At 37.5% G+C, this 21,894-nt stretch overlaps 1 protein-coding gene across 1 annotated transcript in view; it reads right to left on the bottom strand.

Moving 5' to 3' along the window:
- Positions 1-21,894, bottom strand: part of FHIT (fragile histidine triad) — a 443,079-nt gene that overhangs the window by 420,832 nt on the left and 353 nt on the right. The window contains exon 2 of the mRNA XM_010571031.1: positions 10,625-10,746. Coding sequence (XP_010569333.1) covers positions 10,625-10,724 — 100 coding nt within the window. The 5' untranslated portion in view covers positions 10,725-10,746. The remainder of the gene's footprint in view (positions 1-10,624; positions 10,747-21,894) is intronic.

Below are 21,894 nucleotides of genomic sequence, written 5' to 3'. Positions count from 1 at the left end.
AAACCTTGTATTTGGCTACATGAAGTTCAGCAGACCAGACTGTATAAAAAGCAGAATTTCCAAATTCACCTATTTAAGCTCATACTTGTCGCATACAATTTCCAATTTTATGAAACAAACAGCAATAAGGTCATCACAATGCATTCCCAATTATTAACTGATAAAGATAATAAATCCTGAACTAAAACTAACTGCTCTTAGGCAGCTTCTGTAGAGAGGTCACTCATCTGAATGCAGTATGATGTTAAACTGAAGAGTATCAGTAGGGGAATTTTCAACTTTCATTGTACAACATGAACATCTGCTCAAGAGAGCTCACTGAGAGATGCTGAGGTTTATATGTTTTGATCAGAAACAGTAGAAGTCAGCAGGTTACAAGGAACAGCAAAAAGTAAAACACATTAGCAAATGAATAGCAGACTATACACAATTGTGCAACCTTTGAAACCTAGACATGGTATGAGTGATAAAGTGAAATACATCTGTATCAATGAATTATGCACTCCATTTCCTACTGTAGCCTCGTTTTACAACAAAGCCTCCATTGTCTGCTATGTTCATATCTAACTTTACACAAGACAACTTATTAAAACATACTTTACCCAATTACCTTGCTCAGAGAAGGTGCTTGACTCTCAGCTGAAGCTCTGCAAAGCAATTATAGGGCCATTTGGAATCACTGCCTTTGATAGTCTCACCTGCCAGTTCAAACCCACAGAAGAAAGCACTTCCTAAACAAATGAAGGAGCACAATTGAGCAGCTTTGGGCACGCCGCAAAGTGGGAGATACTGTATGTGCTACCTTCCTGAGCAGGCAGTGGAGAAAAGCACACCACTGGGCATGAGTTAACAGTGCTAGGGAGTGGAGAGGGGGAAAAGATGGAGGGAAGGACTTTGTCCTGCCTAAAAAACAACAGATGCCAGAAGGGGTGAAGCCCAACAGAGTTGGGGCCTTGCATCTCAAAACTCAGTTACTTTGCACAGGTATCCAAAAGTCTAGTACTGCTTCGGAGTAAAGCAACCGTGTTCAAAATATTCCTTTTGTGAACAGTTCTCCTTAAGTTGCCTCTGAAGAAATCCGTATCGGTGGCTGGACTCTATTCAGACCTCTGCATCTGCACTCACTGGGGGAATACAGTAAATTGGATTTACCCTCAAAGGATTGACATCTACACCAGGTAGTCTGAAGAGATTAGGCTATGGCATTATTTATCACTATTTATGCCCTGGAGACAGTACTAGGATGACACACCACGGTGCACTATTCCTTCATTTCTGTATGTTTAGAGAGCATTCCTGCTTATTTTTCATGTACACAGCATGCCATTTTTTCCCTTCTTCACTGTTGGACATTGTACTGGTTTTGTCTGGGACAGAGTTAATTTTCTTCATAGTGGCTTGTATAGGACTATGTTTTAGATTTGTGCTGAAAAGAGTGTTGATAATTCAGAGATGTTTTCATTACTACTGAGCAGTGCTTACCCAGAGCCGAGGCCTTTTCTGCTTCTCCCCCCACCCCACCAGCGAGGAGGCTGGGGGGGCACAAGGAGTTGGAGGGGACACAGCCGGGACAGCTGATCCCAACTGACCCAAGGGATATTCCAGCCCATATGGCATCATGCTCAGCATGTAAAGCTGGGGAAGAAGAAGGAAGGGGGGGACGTTGGGAGCGATGGTGTTTGTCTTCCCAAGTCCCCATTAGGCGTGATGGAGCCCTGCGTTCCTGGAGATGGCTGAACACCTGCCTGCCCATAGGAAGCGCTGAATGAATTCCTTGTTCTGCTTTGCTTGCTTGTGTGGTTTTTGCTTTACCCATTAAACTGTCCTTATCTCAACCCACAAGTTTTCCTTACTTTTACCCTTCCAATTCTCTCCCCCATCCCAGCAGTGGGCAGTGAGCAAGTGGCTCTGTGGTGCTTAGTTGCCGACCAGGGTTAAACCATGACAGAGGTCCTTTAAATATAAGAAGTGCAAGATGATTACTTGTGAAATTATGAAATATCTTCTTTAGATTATAATTATAGTACACCAAAGAATATTAATGTATGTTTCAATGGAAAAATACTATATATTAGGCTCTGCACAGCAAATGGAAGAGATGACAGTTCTATCACTAGATCTGCTCTTAGTAGTTGTAACAGGAAATTCATGTCGGATGCCTCTCAAAAATATGTGCTTGAAGAAAACACATAGTTGTATTACACTGAATAGCACAAAATATTCCAATATGCCAGAAACAATAAGCAATAAATGAAATTTCCAATTGACTTTCCAGCAAATCTATTTTCATTACAAATAGAGATTTTGCATGTATTGCATTACTTATGGAAATTGTGTGACATCTATTATGAATAACCATGTATTCCAATCATCTCTTTTAATTATATTCTGCCACAAGAGCAAGCCATGCAACACCTTGCCCATACTCAGTTAACTGTGTGTGTGCTGCATATCACATTCTGATGGCTATGTTGAGGACAAAAGGTCCTAGACATGCACAAACTGTAATGGGAACGGCTTGTAACTGTCATCTCCTTCGTTAGCCAGAAACTACTTAAAACAAAAGAATAAAAAAAGCTGAATTTAAATCCAGTTATGTGCTGAGGAAGAAAAAAAAAAATCTTTTTATTCCTTTCTTTTATAAAGTTCATGGTAATTGGTACATGAACGCAAAGCACATGGCTACCTGCTATAGCTGCAGGTACTTAAATTTTCTGTAATGTCAAAATTGCAACGGCAGCAAACACCTCCTTTGTATTTGTTATCTGTTGTCCATTTATGGCTGAGTTTGTCTGGGTTTACTGATGTGATAAAAAGGATAAAATTACAGGTTTGTTCAATAACCACACCAATTATAAATTTGCTCTCTACTAGACTAGAAAATAACTGCTGGACTAAAAGTATTCATTATTTATGAAGGGGACTTCACAGTTTTTTAAACAAGAATGCCAATTATTGTGTTAAACCTCAAATGAAACACTCATTTTACCTTTTCTGAATCCCACCTCAGTTTCCCTGCCACTTTTCATACAAAAATTTGCTACCTCTTAATTTTACTTCATTCTACATAGCTTTGCTCCTCTGTCTTTTAAACTTGACTTCTTCCAGCTCCTTAGAATGAGGCTTTTCTCACAAAACATTTAATCAGGTTTCTTTCTGTGCTAAATACAAATGGGTAAACACTTTTTTCCAGATATCTCTGTCACCCCAATGACAGGAACCTCAAAGTAAATTCACTTAAGGCAGTTACTATAAAACTATAGCTGCAAGTCAATGTGAAAGTGCTAACATGCTTTGCAAATTGTTAATGAGGGTAAACATGACAAAATGGGAGGCTGTAACTAATCTAACGCACAGTGAAATAATTTTAAATATGAACGTAAATTTAATTAAATATTTTCAACTGCCAAAAAATAAGCTGCTTTCATATAAAACAGGTTCTCAACAATTATGTAATAAAAATTAAAATCACAACATTGGGAAGACAGTAAGCAGGCTCTATGAAATTTGATCTTCCATGGCAATCATCAGTCAACTGATCTTAAATTTAGATGTTTTACATTTTTTCATGATGACAAGAAGAGGCTTTCCACACTGTTCTGTTCTTTATGGGCAGGGTGTAAGTATGCAGAATAGGTACCGCAATGGTGGGACTTGTGGACTAGGTCTCAAAATTTCTTCTGTATGTCCCTGGAGTTTGTAAGGATAAGCAGATCCACTTTTAGAGGACATACATTAGTAACACACCTTCAAAACTGTACAGTGAGTGCCCCTGAAACACACAAAGCAGTAGACAGGTTCATGCATAATGTGGTTTTATTTAAGTCATTTATAAGATCCAAACAATGATGATGACAAACAGGTGAATAAAAGGGATTAGATGAAAATGGAATTGGATTTTTTTAGCTGAATTTCAGCATGTGTTAGCAACGTAGCCAAGAAATTTAATTGCATAGTTCCAACCTATTATGACACACAGCTTACAAGCCCATATTTCAGAGATCTCATTACTTTCCATACAGCTAGGTTTGAAGGTCAGTAGAACACATCACTAGTAAGAGACTGCTCATCCCTCCATGGCATTTGGTAAGATGCACCAGGCTCCAACCTAGGAGCCCCAGATGTGGCCTTAAGACAGCTTTTTTAATACCTCTTCCAATGTAGGTTGTGCTAGAGTCTCAGAAATTCTTACCTTCACCTGCATTCTCAGGTGCATTCTCACTAACCTGCTGAATGCATGTAAATGAGTAATTTAGCTGGTAACTTACGCCATTTGCAAAACAGCAAAAAATACTTTCAATTTCATTACTTTCATTTTTTCCTGTCTATTTAAAATACCGGCACAAAGCATTTTGAATGGGATTTTCATCCACGCCATTATATTAATGCAACTATAACAATGCAAACAGAAGAGGTAAATCCTTATGGTGAAGTACATTCTCCTTCACCAGTGAGTACCTTTCAAGCAAGACAAGATTTAAAGGGAAAGTATTTTTATCAGACCAAATGATACAGCTGAATTCCACCCCCACAAATAAGAGAGACAAGCTTTTGCGCACAGAGCCCTGAATCTATTCTCTTCAGAAGCAGCATTTCTTGATGCGAGTCAAACACCATCCCTTTGTTTGTAGACTGCAAACAAAATGACTCCAGCCCTGAGATAATTAACTGGCCTCTCTGTCACCACTAAATTCAAGTGGTTTGCATACACAGAGCGGAGCAGTCATTCTTTGGGCTGTTTGAAGAGAACCTTTTTCCCAGAAGGTAGCTTGAGAATACAGTGAAGCTGATCTACTGGCTTGCTGCTGCCAAGGGTGCAGTCCCACTCCTTACCCTCTGCACAACATAGTTTAATTTAGCTAAAAATTATTAAGCATAAGAACTGCTTTTCTTACTCTCATTCGTGTGCAAGTAAACATTAGGTCATTAATAAGTCCTACCTGAGGGATCAGGACTGTTCATATAAGGAAAAGTCATGGAACAGCTTTCTTTGGGATCTGAGGGGGAAAAAAAACACTTGGGAATTTCCACCGATGCTCAACAGCTTCAGTCTGGTATCTCAAAAAGAATTTATCAAATACTGACAACAAAGAAAGTAAGTCTGAATCTCTTCTGCATTCCTGATGAAGAAATATATTCTGTACTTCCCCCACAATTTCACACAAGATCCATCATGTATATCTGTTCTTCCCATTCAGGAGCTCTTTTCTACACCAGCAAAGCTACTTTATTCTCTTCTTAGTACTCTCTTCAGAGTTACTAGACATTTTGAGAAATTCATATAAGTAGTTCACTCCTTATTGTAACAAATAACATTGTCTGTCTCCATGTGATTCCCTTGCTATCACCAGCACCATATTTAGGGTACAAAGTCTTTACCAAAACACCTTATTTTTAGCTCTTTGCTAAAGAGCTAAAAGGAGTATGACTGCTCCTTAGCATTGTGCTAAAGCAAACTAATAATAATAGTAATGCATATGAAGCTTCTGTAACAAGGACTAAAGAGTACTTTCCCACAGGGTTCGCTATGTATAATGTGTAGTAGTAACAGTGCAGTGTACATTATTGCAATATGTAAATGTAAATTTATATATTCTACAGTATAACTGAATTTTATTTTCTAAATCTTAGTTTTATAGCAAATATTAACATTTATTTAGGCTAAAAGCCATAAAATTCATAATTATGTAGCATAAATACGGATGTGATAAATGTGCAATGTACAAACTAAATCACAATAAATAGCAGCTCTGTAACTTTATGAAGAATTAGAATTTCATATACATGCTAAACACCATGGTTTTCAAGCAAACTTGTGAGAGAATACTACTGTTCTTTCCAGAGCCAGTGTCCTATCTTCATTGGAAATTCTGTCAGGACTGTAACTAAATCAAAAATTTTAAAATATATTAACAAAAAATAGTAATCAAAAGGATTATTTCTTTTTAACTGCAAATCTTTTAAGAACAGCATTGTGACAATATTTGTGACAATATAGAATATGTCAGTCACAAGTAATATGGCAATTCTGACAGCATATGACAGGGAAGCTCACAAACAGACAAATTGTACAGCAAAGCAGATGCTATTCTTACATTGCACGACCCTGGATCCCATCCCACCCATGCAACAGACCCAGAACCATTACCCTGCAGCTTAGGGTGTTATCAAGTTTTTGAAGGAGCATCTGGTTCAACTAATGTTTTCTCTACTCATTAACAAAAGGAACAAGCTGCAGGAACTTACGGTACAGCGCGCGGTCTCGGCAACAAATAATGACCATTAAATTCATATAGTGAAGAAGTTGCCAGAAAATATCACATGCTTTGCGTTTTTATATATGGTCTATTCCCCACAGTCAGAGCACTTTCTGGTGGAAAACACTAGACCTCTATGGAAATAGCAATACCAAATAGTCCAGCAAAATTCAGTATATCACAGTTAAACAGTGTCTTTTTTGTTTCCTTTTTTTTTTTTTTTAAATGGAAGAAACATTTCATAATCAATCCCAGATGAAAAGGTATTGTAAAGTGTTTATTCTAATTTATTATACACACATACATGTGCACTTACTGAAGGAGCCAAACTGTCCACCACAAATTTCTATAAAATTGCTTGGTCCTGATAATCCTCAGCTCATTGTTCCCACAGCTGGAAAGCCTGTTCTTCTTAATAACCAATTCAATAAACTGTTGAAAAATGCTTTGTATAATACAGTATTGCCATAGATCTGATGTTTGTCTCTGTCATTACATATTGCATTCAATCAATTTACAAATGTTGCTGTGTTCCTTTTGTGCTAGTTCTTCTTATGGCATCCTGAACACAAATCCAAAGATCAATACCTTGTCTACTGAAAAAAAATTGGACATAACAAATGAATAATTTTATTTATAATAAAAAGTCCTAGTCCCCAAATGGATTCTACTAATGTTCAAATTCATTTTTCATGTTTAACACAAGATGAAAGCAAGTACCCTGCACAATGCAATGAGAAAGGCAGTGATAAAAAAAAACAGCTCATACTTATTGAAGATGTGAGTAAAACCATGTAAAGCTATGGCATATGACTAGGAAAACATCAATAAAATGGTAGGTCATTCACAAAGTATTTGTTACCATATTACAGAGCAAAAAGTCCATGTCAAAGAGCAGATGGCTTTTCTTTAAAAGGACACTACAGTTCTGCTCTAACTATGGAAGCAGCAAGGCTCTGAATGAACTAGTTTAAGAAAGAAGACAAGTAGAAGTTTAGCTCATGCTGATTGCATGAGCCAATTCAGTTCGTCTTGTGCCTTTTGTGTGACAGAAACAATGCATTTGCTGACTACAGACACATCCCTGCACTATTCCAGCTATTGAATACCTATCTCCTCTAAAACAACTATGTAGTTGTTCAAGGGAGCCACAAATGACTTCTTTCACAGTCTTTGCAGAGCAGCAAGCTAACAGAGCTTAGAGGAAACAGGGACTCTACTTTTCATAGAAAACGGTATTGGTACCTTTACAACTGTACAAATCCCAGCAAGCTCACAGAGTAAACAGCTCAGCTCCTCCCCACTCCCAAGCTAACTGCTAAGATGTGCACTGCATACAGTATTCCCACCTAGACTCGGCTCTGGAACAATTCACAGGCATTAGCAAAACAAAACCACACCATTTCTGTACAAAACAGAAAACCAACATAAAAAAACACACCCCAAAACCCAGTATCTCCTTAACCATGACTGTCCTCAATACCATGTGCCTGGCTGCTCTGAAATAAGACAGACAAGTAGAACAGGCAGGGAAGCCCCATCTTCCCCTTTGAACTATATGCAAGAGCAGAGCAGGTACGCACTCCTCGTTTTGTGCTGGGAGTTGCGTGACTTGATGTCTTCAGACAGGCTGTGGTCAGACACCTCTGAGCCTTAACCACACTCCTGTTAGGTGACAGCAAAGGGACTGGATGTCCTGAGGGGAACACGCACTAATCCTGCACACTGACCATGTGTAGCTCCCCTTCTCCCATTTGCTTGTGCCAAAAGAGGTGAATGAGTTTGCACATATTTTAGCTTAGACAGTAGAGATTAAAGTTTAATGCCAGCTATCCTTTACTCAATAGTAAGATCCCATTTACTTCCTATTCAAGAATCTGCAATAATCACTCAAAGGGATCCTATTACGAACAGGTTCCTGAGTCCGTGACCTAGTGTGCAGCCATTAGACAGAAGTCTAATGCTCGGGCAAATAAGGCAGCTCTTTCCAGGAACAGGGTAACTCTTTCCTTACCATGAATACTATGTTCTTGCTATTCCTACTCTTGGTTACTATTAGCACAGTTTGACTTTCAAGTGTCAAGCTGAATTCGCAGGATTGGCAGCTGGAAATAAACAAAACAAAACTTTGTAATGTGTTAACTGAACACACATACTTTGGCATTGCTCAAATCACGAACACTGAACTCCATGAGACCATTTTGACTGAATTTTTTCCAGACTATAGCTTTATTTTAAAATTATTACAGCAAATTCACAACTCCAATCCTACGTTCTGTTTTAAGATGGAATTTCAACCCTACTAGTTAATTAAAGCCACCACCTGGAGTGAGCTGGCTTTCAAACTGATTTCCTTTGTCTCTCTAATTCACACATATTAATATTTTATTTTCTACTGAAAAAAAAATATGAAAAGGAATGTCACAAGTGTGCCAAAGACAAGGCAGATAAAATTATTGCAATAAAACAAAGAAAATACACTTGTTACTGCCAGGTCTCAAGATGAATGCTGCATTATACAGACATTTTAAAGGCTTAAAACTGCAAATTGCTCTATTTTACATACTGTATTCTAGCCTTTGCATCAAGATCTTTTCTAATTTTTTCTTATTGTAATGAGAATGGGAAAGGGTTGGGTTTTTATTACCTGAACATTTATTCAATGGAGAAACAAAGACTACGTTATATATTACAACACATGAGCTATTAAAACAATGTGACACTATAAAATATGCTGCAATACTCATTATGGGATAACAAAGCTAAACCTGAGCAAATAAATGTATCTGCCAGTCAGCAATAACTATACAGCTAGAGTTTATAATCTTTAATTATTTAAGAAGGAAAGAAGCTTGTAATAATTAAGTTTTATAGGCTTCTTAAATTGTCATTACTAGGTGCTCACAAAACTTTAAAACAAGTATCTTTCATCTGAAATAACTCTTTTTTATTTTTAACAACAGATGCAATTGTTCACTTAACTGATTAATTGAAAAAAATCATTAACTATTGTGTTTAAAAATTCCACACACAGTAAAGATAACATTTATTTACTCTCTCATCTGGACAATGTATACACCAATCCTGCTCAGGTATTTACAGGCTCTGCATCTCACAGTGACTGATGCGATACTGTCTTTACATAGCTTTGAAAATGTTTTTTTATGACAAATCTGTAAATCACATGGATTTACATCACATACTTCTGCAACTTGAAGTTGAGACGAACTTGTCATTTAATTCATTAAAATATATTGGTGAGATAGTAACACCTTTAAAGTTTCTATAAAGTCTATGCATCTTTGCCATGCATATATAACCAAATGAACTGACTTCTGGTACAAACAGACACCATTCAAAGCAGGTGTAGAGAGAAGTTCTACAGTGAACTGTTATAATCTACAGTGACAGGAGGAGAGGAAGGTTCCCTGTTTCAGAAGAAACACATTTATGGGTTTAAAAAAGTATATTAAAGATTACTAAATTTTAAATTAAACATTAAATTACGAAAGAAACAACATAAAACTACAGAAGAACAAGAAAGCTTTCAATGAACTCCACATGACTTTCTTCTTTTCCCAAAACACATTCAGCCATTGCCTGAGTTCCTACTAGAATTTTACCATGGACCTCTATGGAAATGAAATGATCAGTCTTAACTATTTCTGAAAAGTTTCACCTCCAGCCACTGAAATCAGCACAAGTTACACAGCAGCAGAGTTTTGACTGGAAAATAATATGCCACACTACAAATTACACTAAATAGGTACATTTAGCATCTTGCAGAATCAAGTTCCTATACAGTTTCTAAATCGAGAATTTTACTCACAACATGGGGCTTCATTTTTTCCTCAGGAAATGTGTGTGCTATACAGATGGTTTATTTAATCCATTCCCACCTAAATTAATCAAAGCAATCTGTCCCAAAAAAATAAGAGTCTTCATACAGGATTCTGCTGCCATTTGACAAATTGTGTACATTTATCTAGGAGAAGTTGAAAATTCTCCATAAAGAAGTTACCACATCTAAAAATAAGTGACATTATGAAAAGGCAAGCAGGATGTGTTATTTAGCGTAATATGAAATTTAAACAGTACCACCTCAGATACACTTTAAAATGCTTTTAGTAGCACCTGGTTGTTTATACATCTTCTGTGGTGAAAAGGTCAATAGAAATTCACCTCTAAGGTCACAGTTGCTAAGCAACCGTTTTCGGCAGTTCTGCAACACCGATCAAGCGTATTGCGTTCCACTGCCTGGTTTCAGAATAAACGCGCGTAGCATCCTACCTGGCCTTTGAAGCGCACCGAGCTTCTTTTCCCAAGAGCGCGGGCACCCATCGTTGAGGCGCTGCTCAAAAGGATACGCCCTGGGACCACCGGCTTGCGGTTCACCAGAGCAAAGGAGAGCTCAGTCTTCAGGAAGACCACAGAGGGTTTGATGAGGTGCTGCCCAAATCTCAGCATGATAAATGTTAATCTTCAGGGTCTGAAAGAGACGATGGTTAAGATAATTAAGGGACTGACTTTGCCTTTCCAAACAACAGGAATAAGACAACCAAATCGTCTAGGCAGCTTCTGAAAGAAAGTGCCTCCTGCACTCCGCAAGGCATTGATTGGGCTTTGGAAAGGATGGTAAGGCTTTCCTAAAGTATCACTTCTTTGAAGGGCTGGTGGAAAAGGCTTCTTCCCAAGGCAAAAATTTTACATATAATTTCTTAAACCCTTTCCTCCTCATCTTGGCAGGGCTACAAAATTCTAGACAGAGAACGTCATTTCACCCTCCCCCTTTCATTTGTTCTGCATTGTCTGCATTTGGGTCCTATGTGCTTGGAGAAGCACGAACAGTATTTCACATGCCCTTTGCCACAATGCAAATCAATGCACACAGGACTTACAAAATAAAGAAACCACATTTTCTAAATCAATCTCTCCACTAAATACCTCAATTGAAGAAATACCGACAAATTAAGGAAAGCGTATTAAGTCATTTTCCATCCATGCTTTCTAGTTTGAGCAACTGAAATGTGAAGACGATCAATAGTTGTGTGCAACATTTTGTCTTACACAAAGCAAGCCAAAGATTTCCACTTCCATTCACTAAAATTTTCTCTCCTCCTGATAAGGATGAAAATCCTTCTTAAATAGCTAAGGCACAATCCTAACTGTGTCTATTTTAGGTCTTTAAGCCCTAGAGTATTTTAAGTATTTAATTCAATCAGAAATATCCAAGGTGCTGCAGGGTAAAATATGAAGTAATGAAGAATCTCATGTGACAATACTTCAGACACATCGAAAGCATTATACTAACATTACCTTGTTTGAACCAAATGACTAATCAGAAAATACAGTTTTATAAGTTGCTTCAGATGGGGAAAGATATTGTTAGAGTCAAGGAGGGTCTTTTGCTGCAGTTATTTTCTTGCAAGCCTACTGTGTTCAGTAAGACCCAAACTTGGTTCTTAATCTAAAAGATTTGTTCCAATTTAAGGTCCCACTCCTCGTACCTCGTCCAACAAAAAGTACATATAACAACCCCCTCTAAGGGCACAGACTTTGAAAGCGTCTTTGAGAAGTGCTTCTTCTTTGGAAGGAAGTTCTGGCTTTTTAGCTATCTGATTCCACAAAAGAACTTAACTAAATTAAATTAAGGATAGCAGATGCATCTATCAGGCTTTGCACCAGAAAAACATATATAAAAATTAGTATAAGATACAGTGACCAATCAGATGACTACACGTTCAAGTAATAAACATTCTTTAAGCAGGCACCATGTCTTGTTTTTATTTTGAAAATCACAGATGAAAGGAAATGCTTGAGCAGACCACGGAAGAGCAGAGATTTCAACCATCCCTATTTCAAAGATCTGAAAAGGTTCTGTAATTGTTTTTTTTCCCATAAAGTCAACAGAAGATTAAGCGTCTGAGAAGATGTGTCCCTTACCATATATTAAACCTGAAACTTGACAGCATACAAAACCCAAGTCTCTTTAGCTACTAGAAGAATCACTTACCAGGGGAAACACCTGCTATCGTGTGCTGATGTCTGAAAAAAATGACTACTAGGAACTTCAACCAATCTTCCTCGTGTCTCTTAAGCAGTCCATCACCAAACCCCCTGGGGTTCTGATTAAAACATGCGAGAATATTTTTTCATGATATGACAAAGAGACATGGTTCTCTTCGCAATGAAGGAAATGTTTCTGATCAAAGAGGAAAACACATTAAATAGCTAGGACTACCATCCAGTGATGAAACTGAAAGCTAGTATCTCCAGTAGCTGGAAAATCAAATGTACCACCAGACCTGTTGTTGCACCTAGCAATACTATGGACGGAAATAAAAGTACTACCAATCAGTTCTTACTCTGTCTTCCAGACTACTGATAACTAAAAGCACTCTCCAGAGACATGGAATAGACTTAAACACAGAACCAAGGCTTTAAACAGATGCTGATTTTAAAATCTGATGCTTTGAAATTCGATTTAACAAGGCAGAGAACCTGAGACTCAAGTAATCACCAGGAGAAGTCCTTTGGCTGTTTGCGGCCATAAGCAAAAAACAATAAACAATAGCAGGATAAGGTTGATGACATTGGAAATAAGGCCTGGATCCCATGCTTCAACAACTGAGACTACAGGAAAGCTGGAAATGGATGACCTGGTGCTTTTCTATTCTAATTATCTATCTAAAGTTACTAGGGGCTCCCTTGGGCCTTGCTAGGCCAATGCTGACTCTGAAACTCACTGTTAAAAATAACCAAATCCTACTCTGAAGTGTATGTTGTGAAATTCTTCAAGTTGCAGCATGGAACAAATATTGATAATTACAAGAACCAAGGTTAAATTTGTGTTAAGGGCTTCATGTTATGGGCAAGGGCATTCCCCGAGATAAAAGTTTTGCTGAGTCAAAACATCACTGCAGGTAGTGGATTTGGGACAGATAAAGACCATATTGGAGAGTTGATAAGCAATAAAAACCACTTTTATTTGAACAAGAAGTCCGATATGAAGATCTTTTCTTCTAGCTTAAATATCTAAATATGCTAAATATTCTACTACATATCTAAATATCTGACTATCCTACCCAATATCCTACTACCCACACAATTAAAATGTATTTCTCTCTCCCCTTTTAACTCTGAGGATTTGGAATCCTATTTGGATTTAACAGTAGACTACTTATCTAGCCTAAAGAGCTCTATTTAACATCTGCATACAAGAGATGTTAAATTAATGGGAAATCCTGAGTGTTCAATATCTCAAAATGGGAAGAGCTAGTACCACAAAGCAGTGGGTAGAATGTACCAGAATGTTGGAATGGAGGCCAAATTCCAAAACTGACATTTGGGTTTACCTGAAGTTGAACAGAGCACTGTAGCCAGCAGGTACTGCTCCAGCAGGTAACCTGTGGCAGGCAGGGAAGCAGCAGAATTCCCTGGGCCCAAGAAGCTCATTCACAACTGGAAACCAAGGCCATGACTCTACAAATCTCTACATCATCACAAGCAGTTAGTGCAACCTCCAGTGAAACTATGGAGAATACGACTGCAATCCACAGCAACACCATAAAGAAGAGTCTCTCCAGGATATTCACCATCATCTGGACCCTACCAGTTACTGACCATAATTTCATCACTGGAATGGTTTTATGAAAATTAACCCTAAGCTGTATTGGGAAAAATACATATCACAACAATCCCACACATCCTTTTTCATACTTCAAGAGAGATTTTCAAAAACATTTTAGTCAGTTGAGTTGACATCCTGCATAAATACACTCAACATTTGCCAAAATAAATGCGTGCAACGTTATTAGCTGCACAGTTTTGGTCACCATTGTTTTCTAATATTGATGGGTATTTTCAATGCTTGGAAAACAATTAAAAATGCATTTTCAGAAAATGCTAAATGGATCCATACATAGATTCTGTGGACCACAGAATTTAGATTGACTATACCATGTATTCATAATACACATACCACACACATCTTTACTTATTTCACTGCCAACTTCTTAAATAAAAGTCCAGAAAGGATCAGTAAAGTAAAAGCACTGGCCTCACACCTCCCTGAACAATAATTTGAAGAATCAGCTTACAGCCCAACTGGGCTGACCCAGAATTATTAGAACATTTTTAAATCTCATGCATGGAATTAATGCATGTATTAAAACCTTTTCTATTTGCTTACTACACAATAATATATCTGAATAATATATTTCTATCTTGATTCAGACTAAATAAACATAGCATGTGTTTCAAACAAATGTGTCGGTTGTATTGGTTGCGCTATGTAATACTGCAGATTTCCCAGCGCTGTTCTCTCCAATTCTGAAAAGGGATTATGGGAATTTTTTTTCTTAAACAATTATTCATGATCTACTATATATCACTTAAGCTGTTTTTTGCCCTAGTGATCATCTGTGTTCTTCTGTAGAGCATGATCGTCTGTGCTCAGAACCAATACAAATGCTAAAAAATACATTAGGGAAATGAGTAATGGGTACAACTGAAAAATCCGTGGCTACACAGCAACACACTGCAGCAAGTCTGGAATATTCCAGAGTGCAGTGAGGCAGGAAACTGCTATGAGCAGAGCAAGTTTTTAGTCATCTGAATTCTACCTGTTATTGTTTGAATGGCCTGTAAACAAGCAGGAATCAATGCAGTACAGGTGCATGCATGCAGGTCATGAGATGCAAACAGTGTGTGCACAAGGTTTCCCAGCTGATTGGAATCACCTCACTAAGTCTGTTCCTCCAGGGATTGCCATTTTTCACATAAAGAGGAAGTCACTGCCAGCTAAAACAGAAACTAAATATAATTGGTGAAAGATGTTTCTTCTTTAATGATAGTAGTCTTTCTAATCTTCAGTAATAAGGAGGACAATTACAAAGTAATGTTAGAAAATGAAAGAAATCCATTTCTGATAAAATTTCAGCCCAGTTTAACACGGTTTCTATTCTGACTATTCAGATGAAAAGTGTATTTACTCTTCTTCATATTGCACGTATACATTACATTGCCTATTTCATCTGCCTCATTATCCTAATTAAATTTCCTTCAAGCTGCGTTCCTGCAGTTGTAGGTGGGAATATAGTATTAAAGGCTAACATAGCAAGTAGACTAATTTTATAGCCACAGTAGATCTCAAATCTGTATAACCTGTACTAGGGAAAAAAAAAAATTATACTGGCATTCTACATTACATCCTGAAAAATAAGAGTGGTAAAATGAAGAAAAATATTGAGATACACTGAAATGTTTGCAAATATTATTACAGTTTTGTAAAATTTCAAGAATACGCACATTGCATTTGCCCAGCCTATATAAATACTACTCATACATTTAATGTATTTTTGAGAGGAAATCTAAACACAGGTCTCAATTCTCCAAGTTTATTTGGTTTGGGGGACTTGGGGTTTTGTTTTGTGCTTCATTTTTTAAATAGCATAAGCTGTAGAATTATTGGTGTCAAATACATAGGAAGAACTCTGAACAGTAGGTAACGTTCACCTAAAGACAGGTCCCTAGGACATCAGGATAGGTGTCTGCTTGTTACATGTCATCTCTAGAGTCAGAGACCAATAGCCTGGAACACCATTGGAAATTACTTTTTCTGTACTGCATATAAGGAGTGATGGCACTAATCCTTTTAGGCTGTCTTCCTGCCTCCATAGACCTCCCCATTGGATGCTTAATTGGGATGGTGCTGGTACTCCAAAATGCCTCTTTATTTTATCATACAATTACTTGTCCTTAACAACACGGTGTTGAGATCACCACCCACTGGAAACCAAGCTCAAGGCTTTTGCTGAGCAATCACACGAGCACTGTTCTAGGAAAGCTACAAATCTGGTTGTAACGAGAGAACACAAGATAATGCAAATGGGCTGCTAACTTAAAATGTGTATATTAAAGAATATCAATTACAATACCATTATCTCTCTGTGCTAGTATAAATGAATATTTTAGAAACAATCCAAGGAGTATTCTTAAATTATAAAGTTTGTCATTTTACCATATTAATGTCACCTGTTCATTAATTTTGACACTCCTGATTCTGCTATTCAATTTCACTGTAAGAACACTGCAAATTTATATGGCAAAATGAAAACAACATAGCTGATTTTTTTTTTTTTAAGGTCTTACAAAAAATCCTTTTTTTTTTTTTTTTTTAAATCAGCAAGATAAGACAATTTGTGTCACACGCTGTAGTTGAGGGAACAAGGTAACTCTCCAGTAAATGATGTTTATAGCTAACTTCAGGATTTTCCATCACATTTTCTAAACTGCCTTTTATCCTACAAAACTATACCCTTAAATGCATATTTGTCATTTTTCCCTCTAAAAGGTTTGATTATGTGGAAGGTGATATTCCTACTAAGACATCTGAATTCTGCACCATGTTCAAGAAGTGATGTACAATGAAGAACTGCCCTGCATGCTATCTCTCCTCTCTTCATGCTTTATTATTTGTTACTTGTTCCCTTCCTCATGGCCACTTTGTGAGGATGAAATCCACACAATTCAGAATATTACTTATTTAAACTAAGCACATAGCAATGAATGTCCTTGTTCCTAGAAGCCGGGATTTGCCATTTACCAAAGAATACTTAAAGAAAACTTATGAAAAGAAAGAATTTTATTCTAAAATCACTCAGTTTTTCTACTATCTTTTTTGTGTGTGTCTGTCCTTAGAGCGGCTTTATCTCTCAGCATCCTCTACTCCCACCCTTGTACAAGATTTAACTACATATTTTGAGTTCTTCCAGTTTCAGAAAACGGCCTCTAATTAAAAAAAAACCCTCTCCCTCTCAGTGAGCCAAAATAATGCACGCTACTGCTATTTCTGGTCTGAAAACGCCAGGAAGAATTACAAAACTAGAAAAGGTGCTCAAGTATCTTTGACAGCCATAGCCTAGATTCTCTCCATGGGGATGGTATTTAATGCTCTACATGGGGTTGAACAGAAAAGCTTGTGTGGATTATTTTCCATTTTTACCACCCACAGAAGCTACTGAACAGAAAGCCCATTAAATGTGATGCATGCAACCAATCCTGGCGGTGTTGACAAGGACCGATTTCTCACGTCATATGCAGATTATGATGGACTTGAATCCACTACACGTGGCTTCCCCTGCTTAATCTAGCAGGGAAGAAAACATCAAAACTATTACTGTTTAAATATATTGCCATTTTCTTAGCATGGTCAATCAAGCTAAATTATCTACACTTAAAATTAAAATAGACTGTAGTCTGTTGCAGAGTACCTAAGCACCTTAGTGTGTATGATGCTAAGGGTCATCCACTTGCAATCCCATAGCCTGCCTTCTCTTTGCAGCTCTGTTCCCTTTCACCCAAGCTGCAGCAGCGTTTCCCAGCCCCTCTGGGACAGTATTTTTCCACTCTGCTCTCACAGTGTTGATCTCACAGTCTTGCACTTGGAAGCCCTGGTATTGCTGTTATAAGCACATTCTCATAGGGCATGACTGTGACCACCATGAGAATCGCCCTTTCCTCCACCCCCTTCTCCTACTGCCTGCTTGTAGCTTTTGGGTTACACTAGTGGACCCAAGACCGTGCCTACACAAAGCTTATGGACCCAGCAGCACCCAAACCCGAGCACGGCATGCTCCAGTTAATATTAATAGCATCACGAACAGGAACCTGAGGGAGGCCTGATGAGCAGGGTCTGATGAAAACTAGGTAGTTCCCAATTAGCATGGGGTTAACTTTCTTCACAGTAGCCTCTATGGTACTGTGCTTTGGCTTTGCGACTACAACAGCGCTGACAACACACCAATATTTTGGCTATTGCTGTACAAGGCTTTCTCTTTTTTCCCACTCTGCCAACCACCAGCAAGTTGACATGTGTTTTCATCTGTGGCTCCTGATAGTAAAGCTGCATGCCTCTAAACGTGTCTCAACACCATTTGCATAACCAGTCTAGCCCTCAACATAATATATTTGAAGCAGAAGATGCACAAAATTCAAACAAAGCACTGTTAGCCTATTTAAAAGCTATAGGTCAAATACAATACTAGCATACGCTAGTTGTATCGGGATCTGAACTTACAGCCCCCAGAACAAAGCAAAACTCAGATCCATTTTAAATGCTGGTAAGCTTTAAGGGGAGCCTTACACGGTGCTAAAACATCTTCCTGCTGCCTCCCTTTGGATCTTCATCTGTTTTGGTTCTTTTTCCCTTTTATTTTTTTATTTATTTTTAAAGTACTTTTTACACTTTTTTTTTTTTTTTCAAAATTGTTCCTCTTCAGGCATTAAACAGTTTGTCTATCACACCCAATAAGCTACTGTGTGGGTACACACAGGCACACGTATGGAAGTCTGTCCTCAGTTTCCTCTCTCCTGGTTGTTTGGTCTGTCATTGACATGACTTTTACAGTCTTCATTTTAAAAGAAAAATTAAAACCAAAACAAAACCCAAAGAACAAACAAAACAAACAAAAAACAAAACCCAAAATAAAACAGCCTCCCCCCCCCAAAAAAAACCCCACAAGCCCCCCCCCACCCCAACAATTCAAACTTCCAGACACCCAGGTCTTTGTTGACCAAGAATGATACAGACACCTAAAAGGAAGTGAACAGCTCTGTAGCAACACTGTAAAGCAATCACAACATTAACAAGTTAATCAACAAATGCAGAATCAAACCAGACATCAAAAGCAATATACCATCCATAATACATGTAGAGGGCATAAATATTTTTAAATGATGTAGAAGTAGTTATCAAATTCATTTCTATAGCAAGCATTTTGGAATACAAATTAGGCCATCTTGTTTGTTTCTTATAATTCAGGTAAAGAGTGCAAAGTTATACACAATAAATGAAAAGGTTTATAAAGGCAAAAGAACTGTTTAATACATTAAACTTAAAGAAAAGTGAGGGCTTAGAAGAATCATGAAAGCACTAAACATGCTCTACATTCTTCAACTGCCCATATGTATACCATGTTCAGTAGAAGATGACTCATAGAGCATTTAACCATACTAAGAAAATAGTTCTGGCAGTGGAAGCTCATTGTCTGCCTCTGTGCTCAGGTAACAGCTCAACTTTTCCATATACTAGGACTTGTTTCCAAATATCACATTAAATTTCTTTTTGCTATTTTGACACCCTAGCTATACCTGCAACTTTACTTTTTTCAAAACCGTTCTATGATGACTAACATGAAATAAAATTCCTGTCTTGCATTATACTGGAGTTGGTTTATGTCCATTTTATGGCAGAATACATAAGCATAAACTTATCACACTGCAATATTACAGAAGATACCTTTAAAAAGAATCCCAATAACAAGACTTGATCTAGAGCTTCACAATCTTCTCTGCTAGATATCTGTGCCCACTTTTCCTCATATTAGCAGAGATGATCCAAGATTATAATTCCTCCTTCCATGGTCATCCAAGAAGATGACATGAATCCAAAGAAAAGTCTGATAAGAACTTTTCAAAATCCATGTACTATATCAGTGATTTTAAGCAAGATGTTTTATGAAATGGGATACAATCAACAGATTTACCTCCTCATTGACTTCTACTGAAAGAGCAAAATATGTACAAGCATACATATGCAATAAAATAAATGTTCATAAATCTCTCCTTAGTGTTAAACTCCTAGGAAAACAAACGCACACACATTATATTTTAAACATTGTTTAATAACTTGCATGCACCATAGCTATTATCCCGATGCATGGAGAAATCAAGGTTTTGGGGTTGCTTCTGCAAGTCATTCTGATGAACGAGACCTTTAGTGTTGTAATAACTGTTGTGAGTAATGGAACAACCAATGGCTTTTATTAAGAAGGAACACTGAATAATGTATTACCAACACTAAGATCAAGGGAAAAAATATTTTTATCAGGGAAAAAATATTAATATCAATCATGCAATTTTTTAAAGCAGAAAGGTAAAAGGCAGAAAAGGAAAAACTTAAGAAAATGCTACACGGTATGCAGTAAATGGTAGAAATTAGACTGTGAAAATCCTTTTTTGTAGGGTGGCTACCTAGGGCTACATTACATGCTAGAGGAACAATAAAAGATTCTGACATTTCTTGAGCTATATAAGTGTAAGGAAAACTCTACCCTGGTGAAGGGAGAGGTGGGGGAGGAAGGTCGCTATAGAGACTAGCACACTGCACATTGAAACACTTGATTTTATGCTCATTTCTTTTGAGGCTACAAACCAAGAGAGCTGACATGATGGAACAACTAGGTATGTTCTTTTGCTATAGCCTTCAGTGGGAAAAGGTAGCTTTAAAAATGTGGAGAGAAGAAAAAGCTGTCGTGTTTTAGCTTTCTTATTTATTACTTATATAGCACTACATAAAGTCACTTTATAGGCTTTAGAAATACACACCAAGACTAAGCCTTCCCCTGAAGTGGCTTACTATTTCCTTTGAGTGAATGCAATTTGGATATCTATAGTATTGGACAGAAGAGGTGGGGCAAATAGAGTTGCAGAAGAAAAGCTGCAGGGAGCTAAGTGAAAAGATTCAAGGAGTACAAGTCCATTGGGAGAAGAGAGAAATGGCTTTTCCCAAAATTCTGTGATGGTATAAACCAAAGCACAATCAGAAAAAGAGAGAGCACAGGGTGTGCTATGGCAAAAGGATGGTCCACACAACTCAGGGCCAGCACTAGTCCAGACAAAAAATGTGTGCAATGAGCAAGAGGTGTTGCATAGTGAGTTTCCAGACACCATTCCGCATTTTTTAACTTATGGTACTGAGAAAACAGTTACCTCACTTCAAAAACCCTATTGATTCAGCATACACTTTTAGAGATTGATTTTATTTTGTTCTTTTCTCCTTTAAACTTTTTGATACTTAGCACCAGAGAAACTGAAAGATGCAAAAAGTTTCACCTTCTTCATATGAAACTACTTCAGTTAAAGGACTGTAGAGTTAAAGTAAATCCAGCCTTACTAAAAAGAAAATTATCAACAGAAAGATTGAGGCAGTTGCGACTTCTGAAAACTCACAAAGAAAAGAAAAAAGCCACACATATACAGTGTCTCTTGGCCATACTTTTTGCCCAAGTAAAGAAAAATAAGACGCAAATAGTAAGAACAAGTCTGGTGTTATCATACCTAATTTCATTCTGAATGCAATGTATTAGTATTAGACCACAGTTTTGCCTCTGTAATACTATGAACTTGTATTTGGAGCAATTCCTGCAATACCCAAGTGTCTCCACAAGCATTTTATCTTGCTGAATTAATAAATGTAACACAAACATTTAGAGGAAAATGCAGACACTACAATTTGCCTAACAATTCCTCAGGCATATAGATGAAGAGTCACTTAATGAAAATTTATTGTCAGATTTACATTTATATATAGCTAATAATACTAGATAGTGGGTTCTTTACATTTATGTACAGTGCATTTATGTCTAATGCTAGATGTTGGAATCTTTAAGACATCCCATTAGCTTTCATTTTACCACCTTATATACGTACGCGCTCTACGAAATAAAGCCATTTAAACCATGTTGTTCCATGGGCACTGGAATTAATGAAGCTTCATTTCAAAGGATTTATGTCCCCATCTTTCCCACACCTCTTTTTGTTCACACACCCCCCCCCCCCCCACACAAGAACGCCC

The sequence above is a fragment of the Haliaeetus leucocephalus genome, unplaced genomic scaffold, assembly GCF_000737465.1.
Source record: "Haliaeetus leucocephalus isolate CR32 unplaced genomic scaffold, Haliaeetus_leucocephalus-4.0 Scaffold2, whole genome shotgun sequence".
In the NCBI taxonomy this organism is placed as follows: domain Eukaryota; kingdom Metazoa; phylum Chordata; class Aves; order Accipitriformes; family Accipitridae; genus Haliaeetus; species Haliaeetus leucocephalus.
The sequence above is the reverse complement of the archived record's forward strand: the minus strand, read 5'-3'. Positions and strand labels throughout refer to the sequence as shown.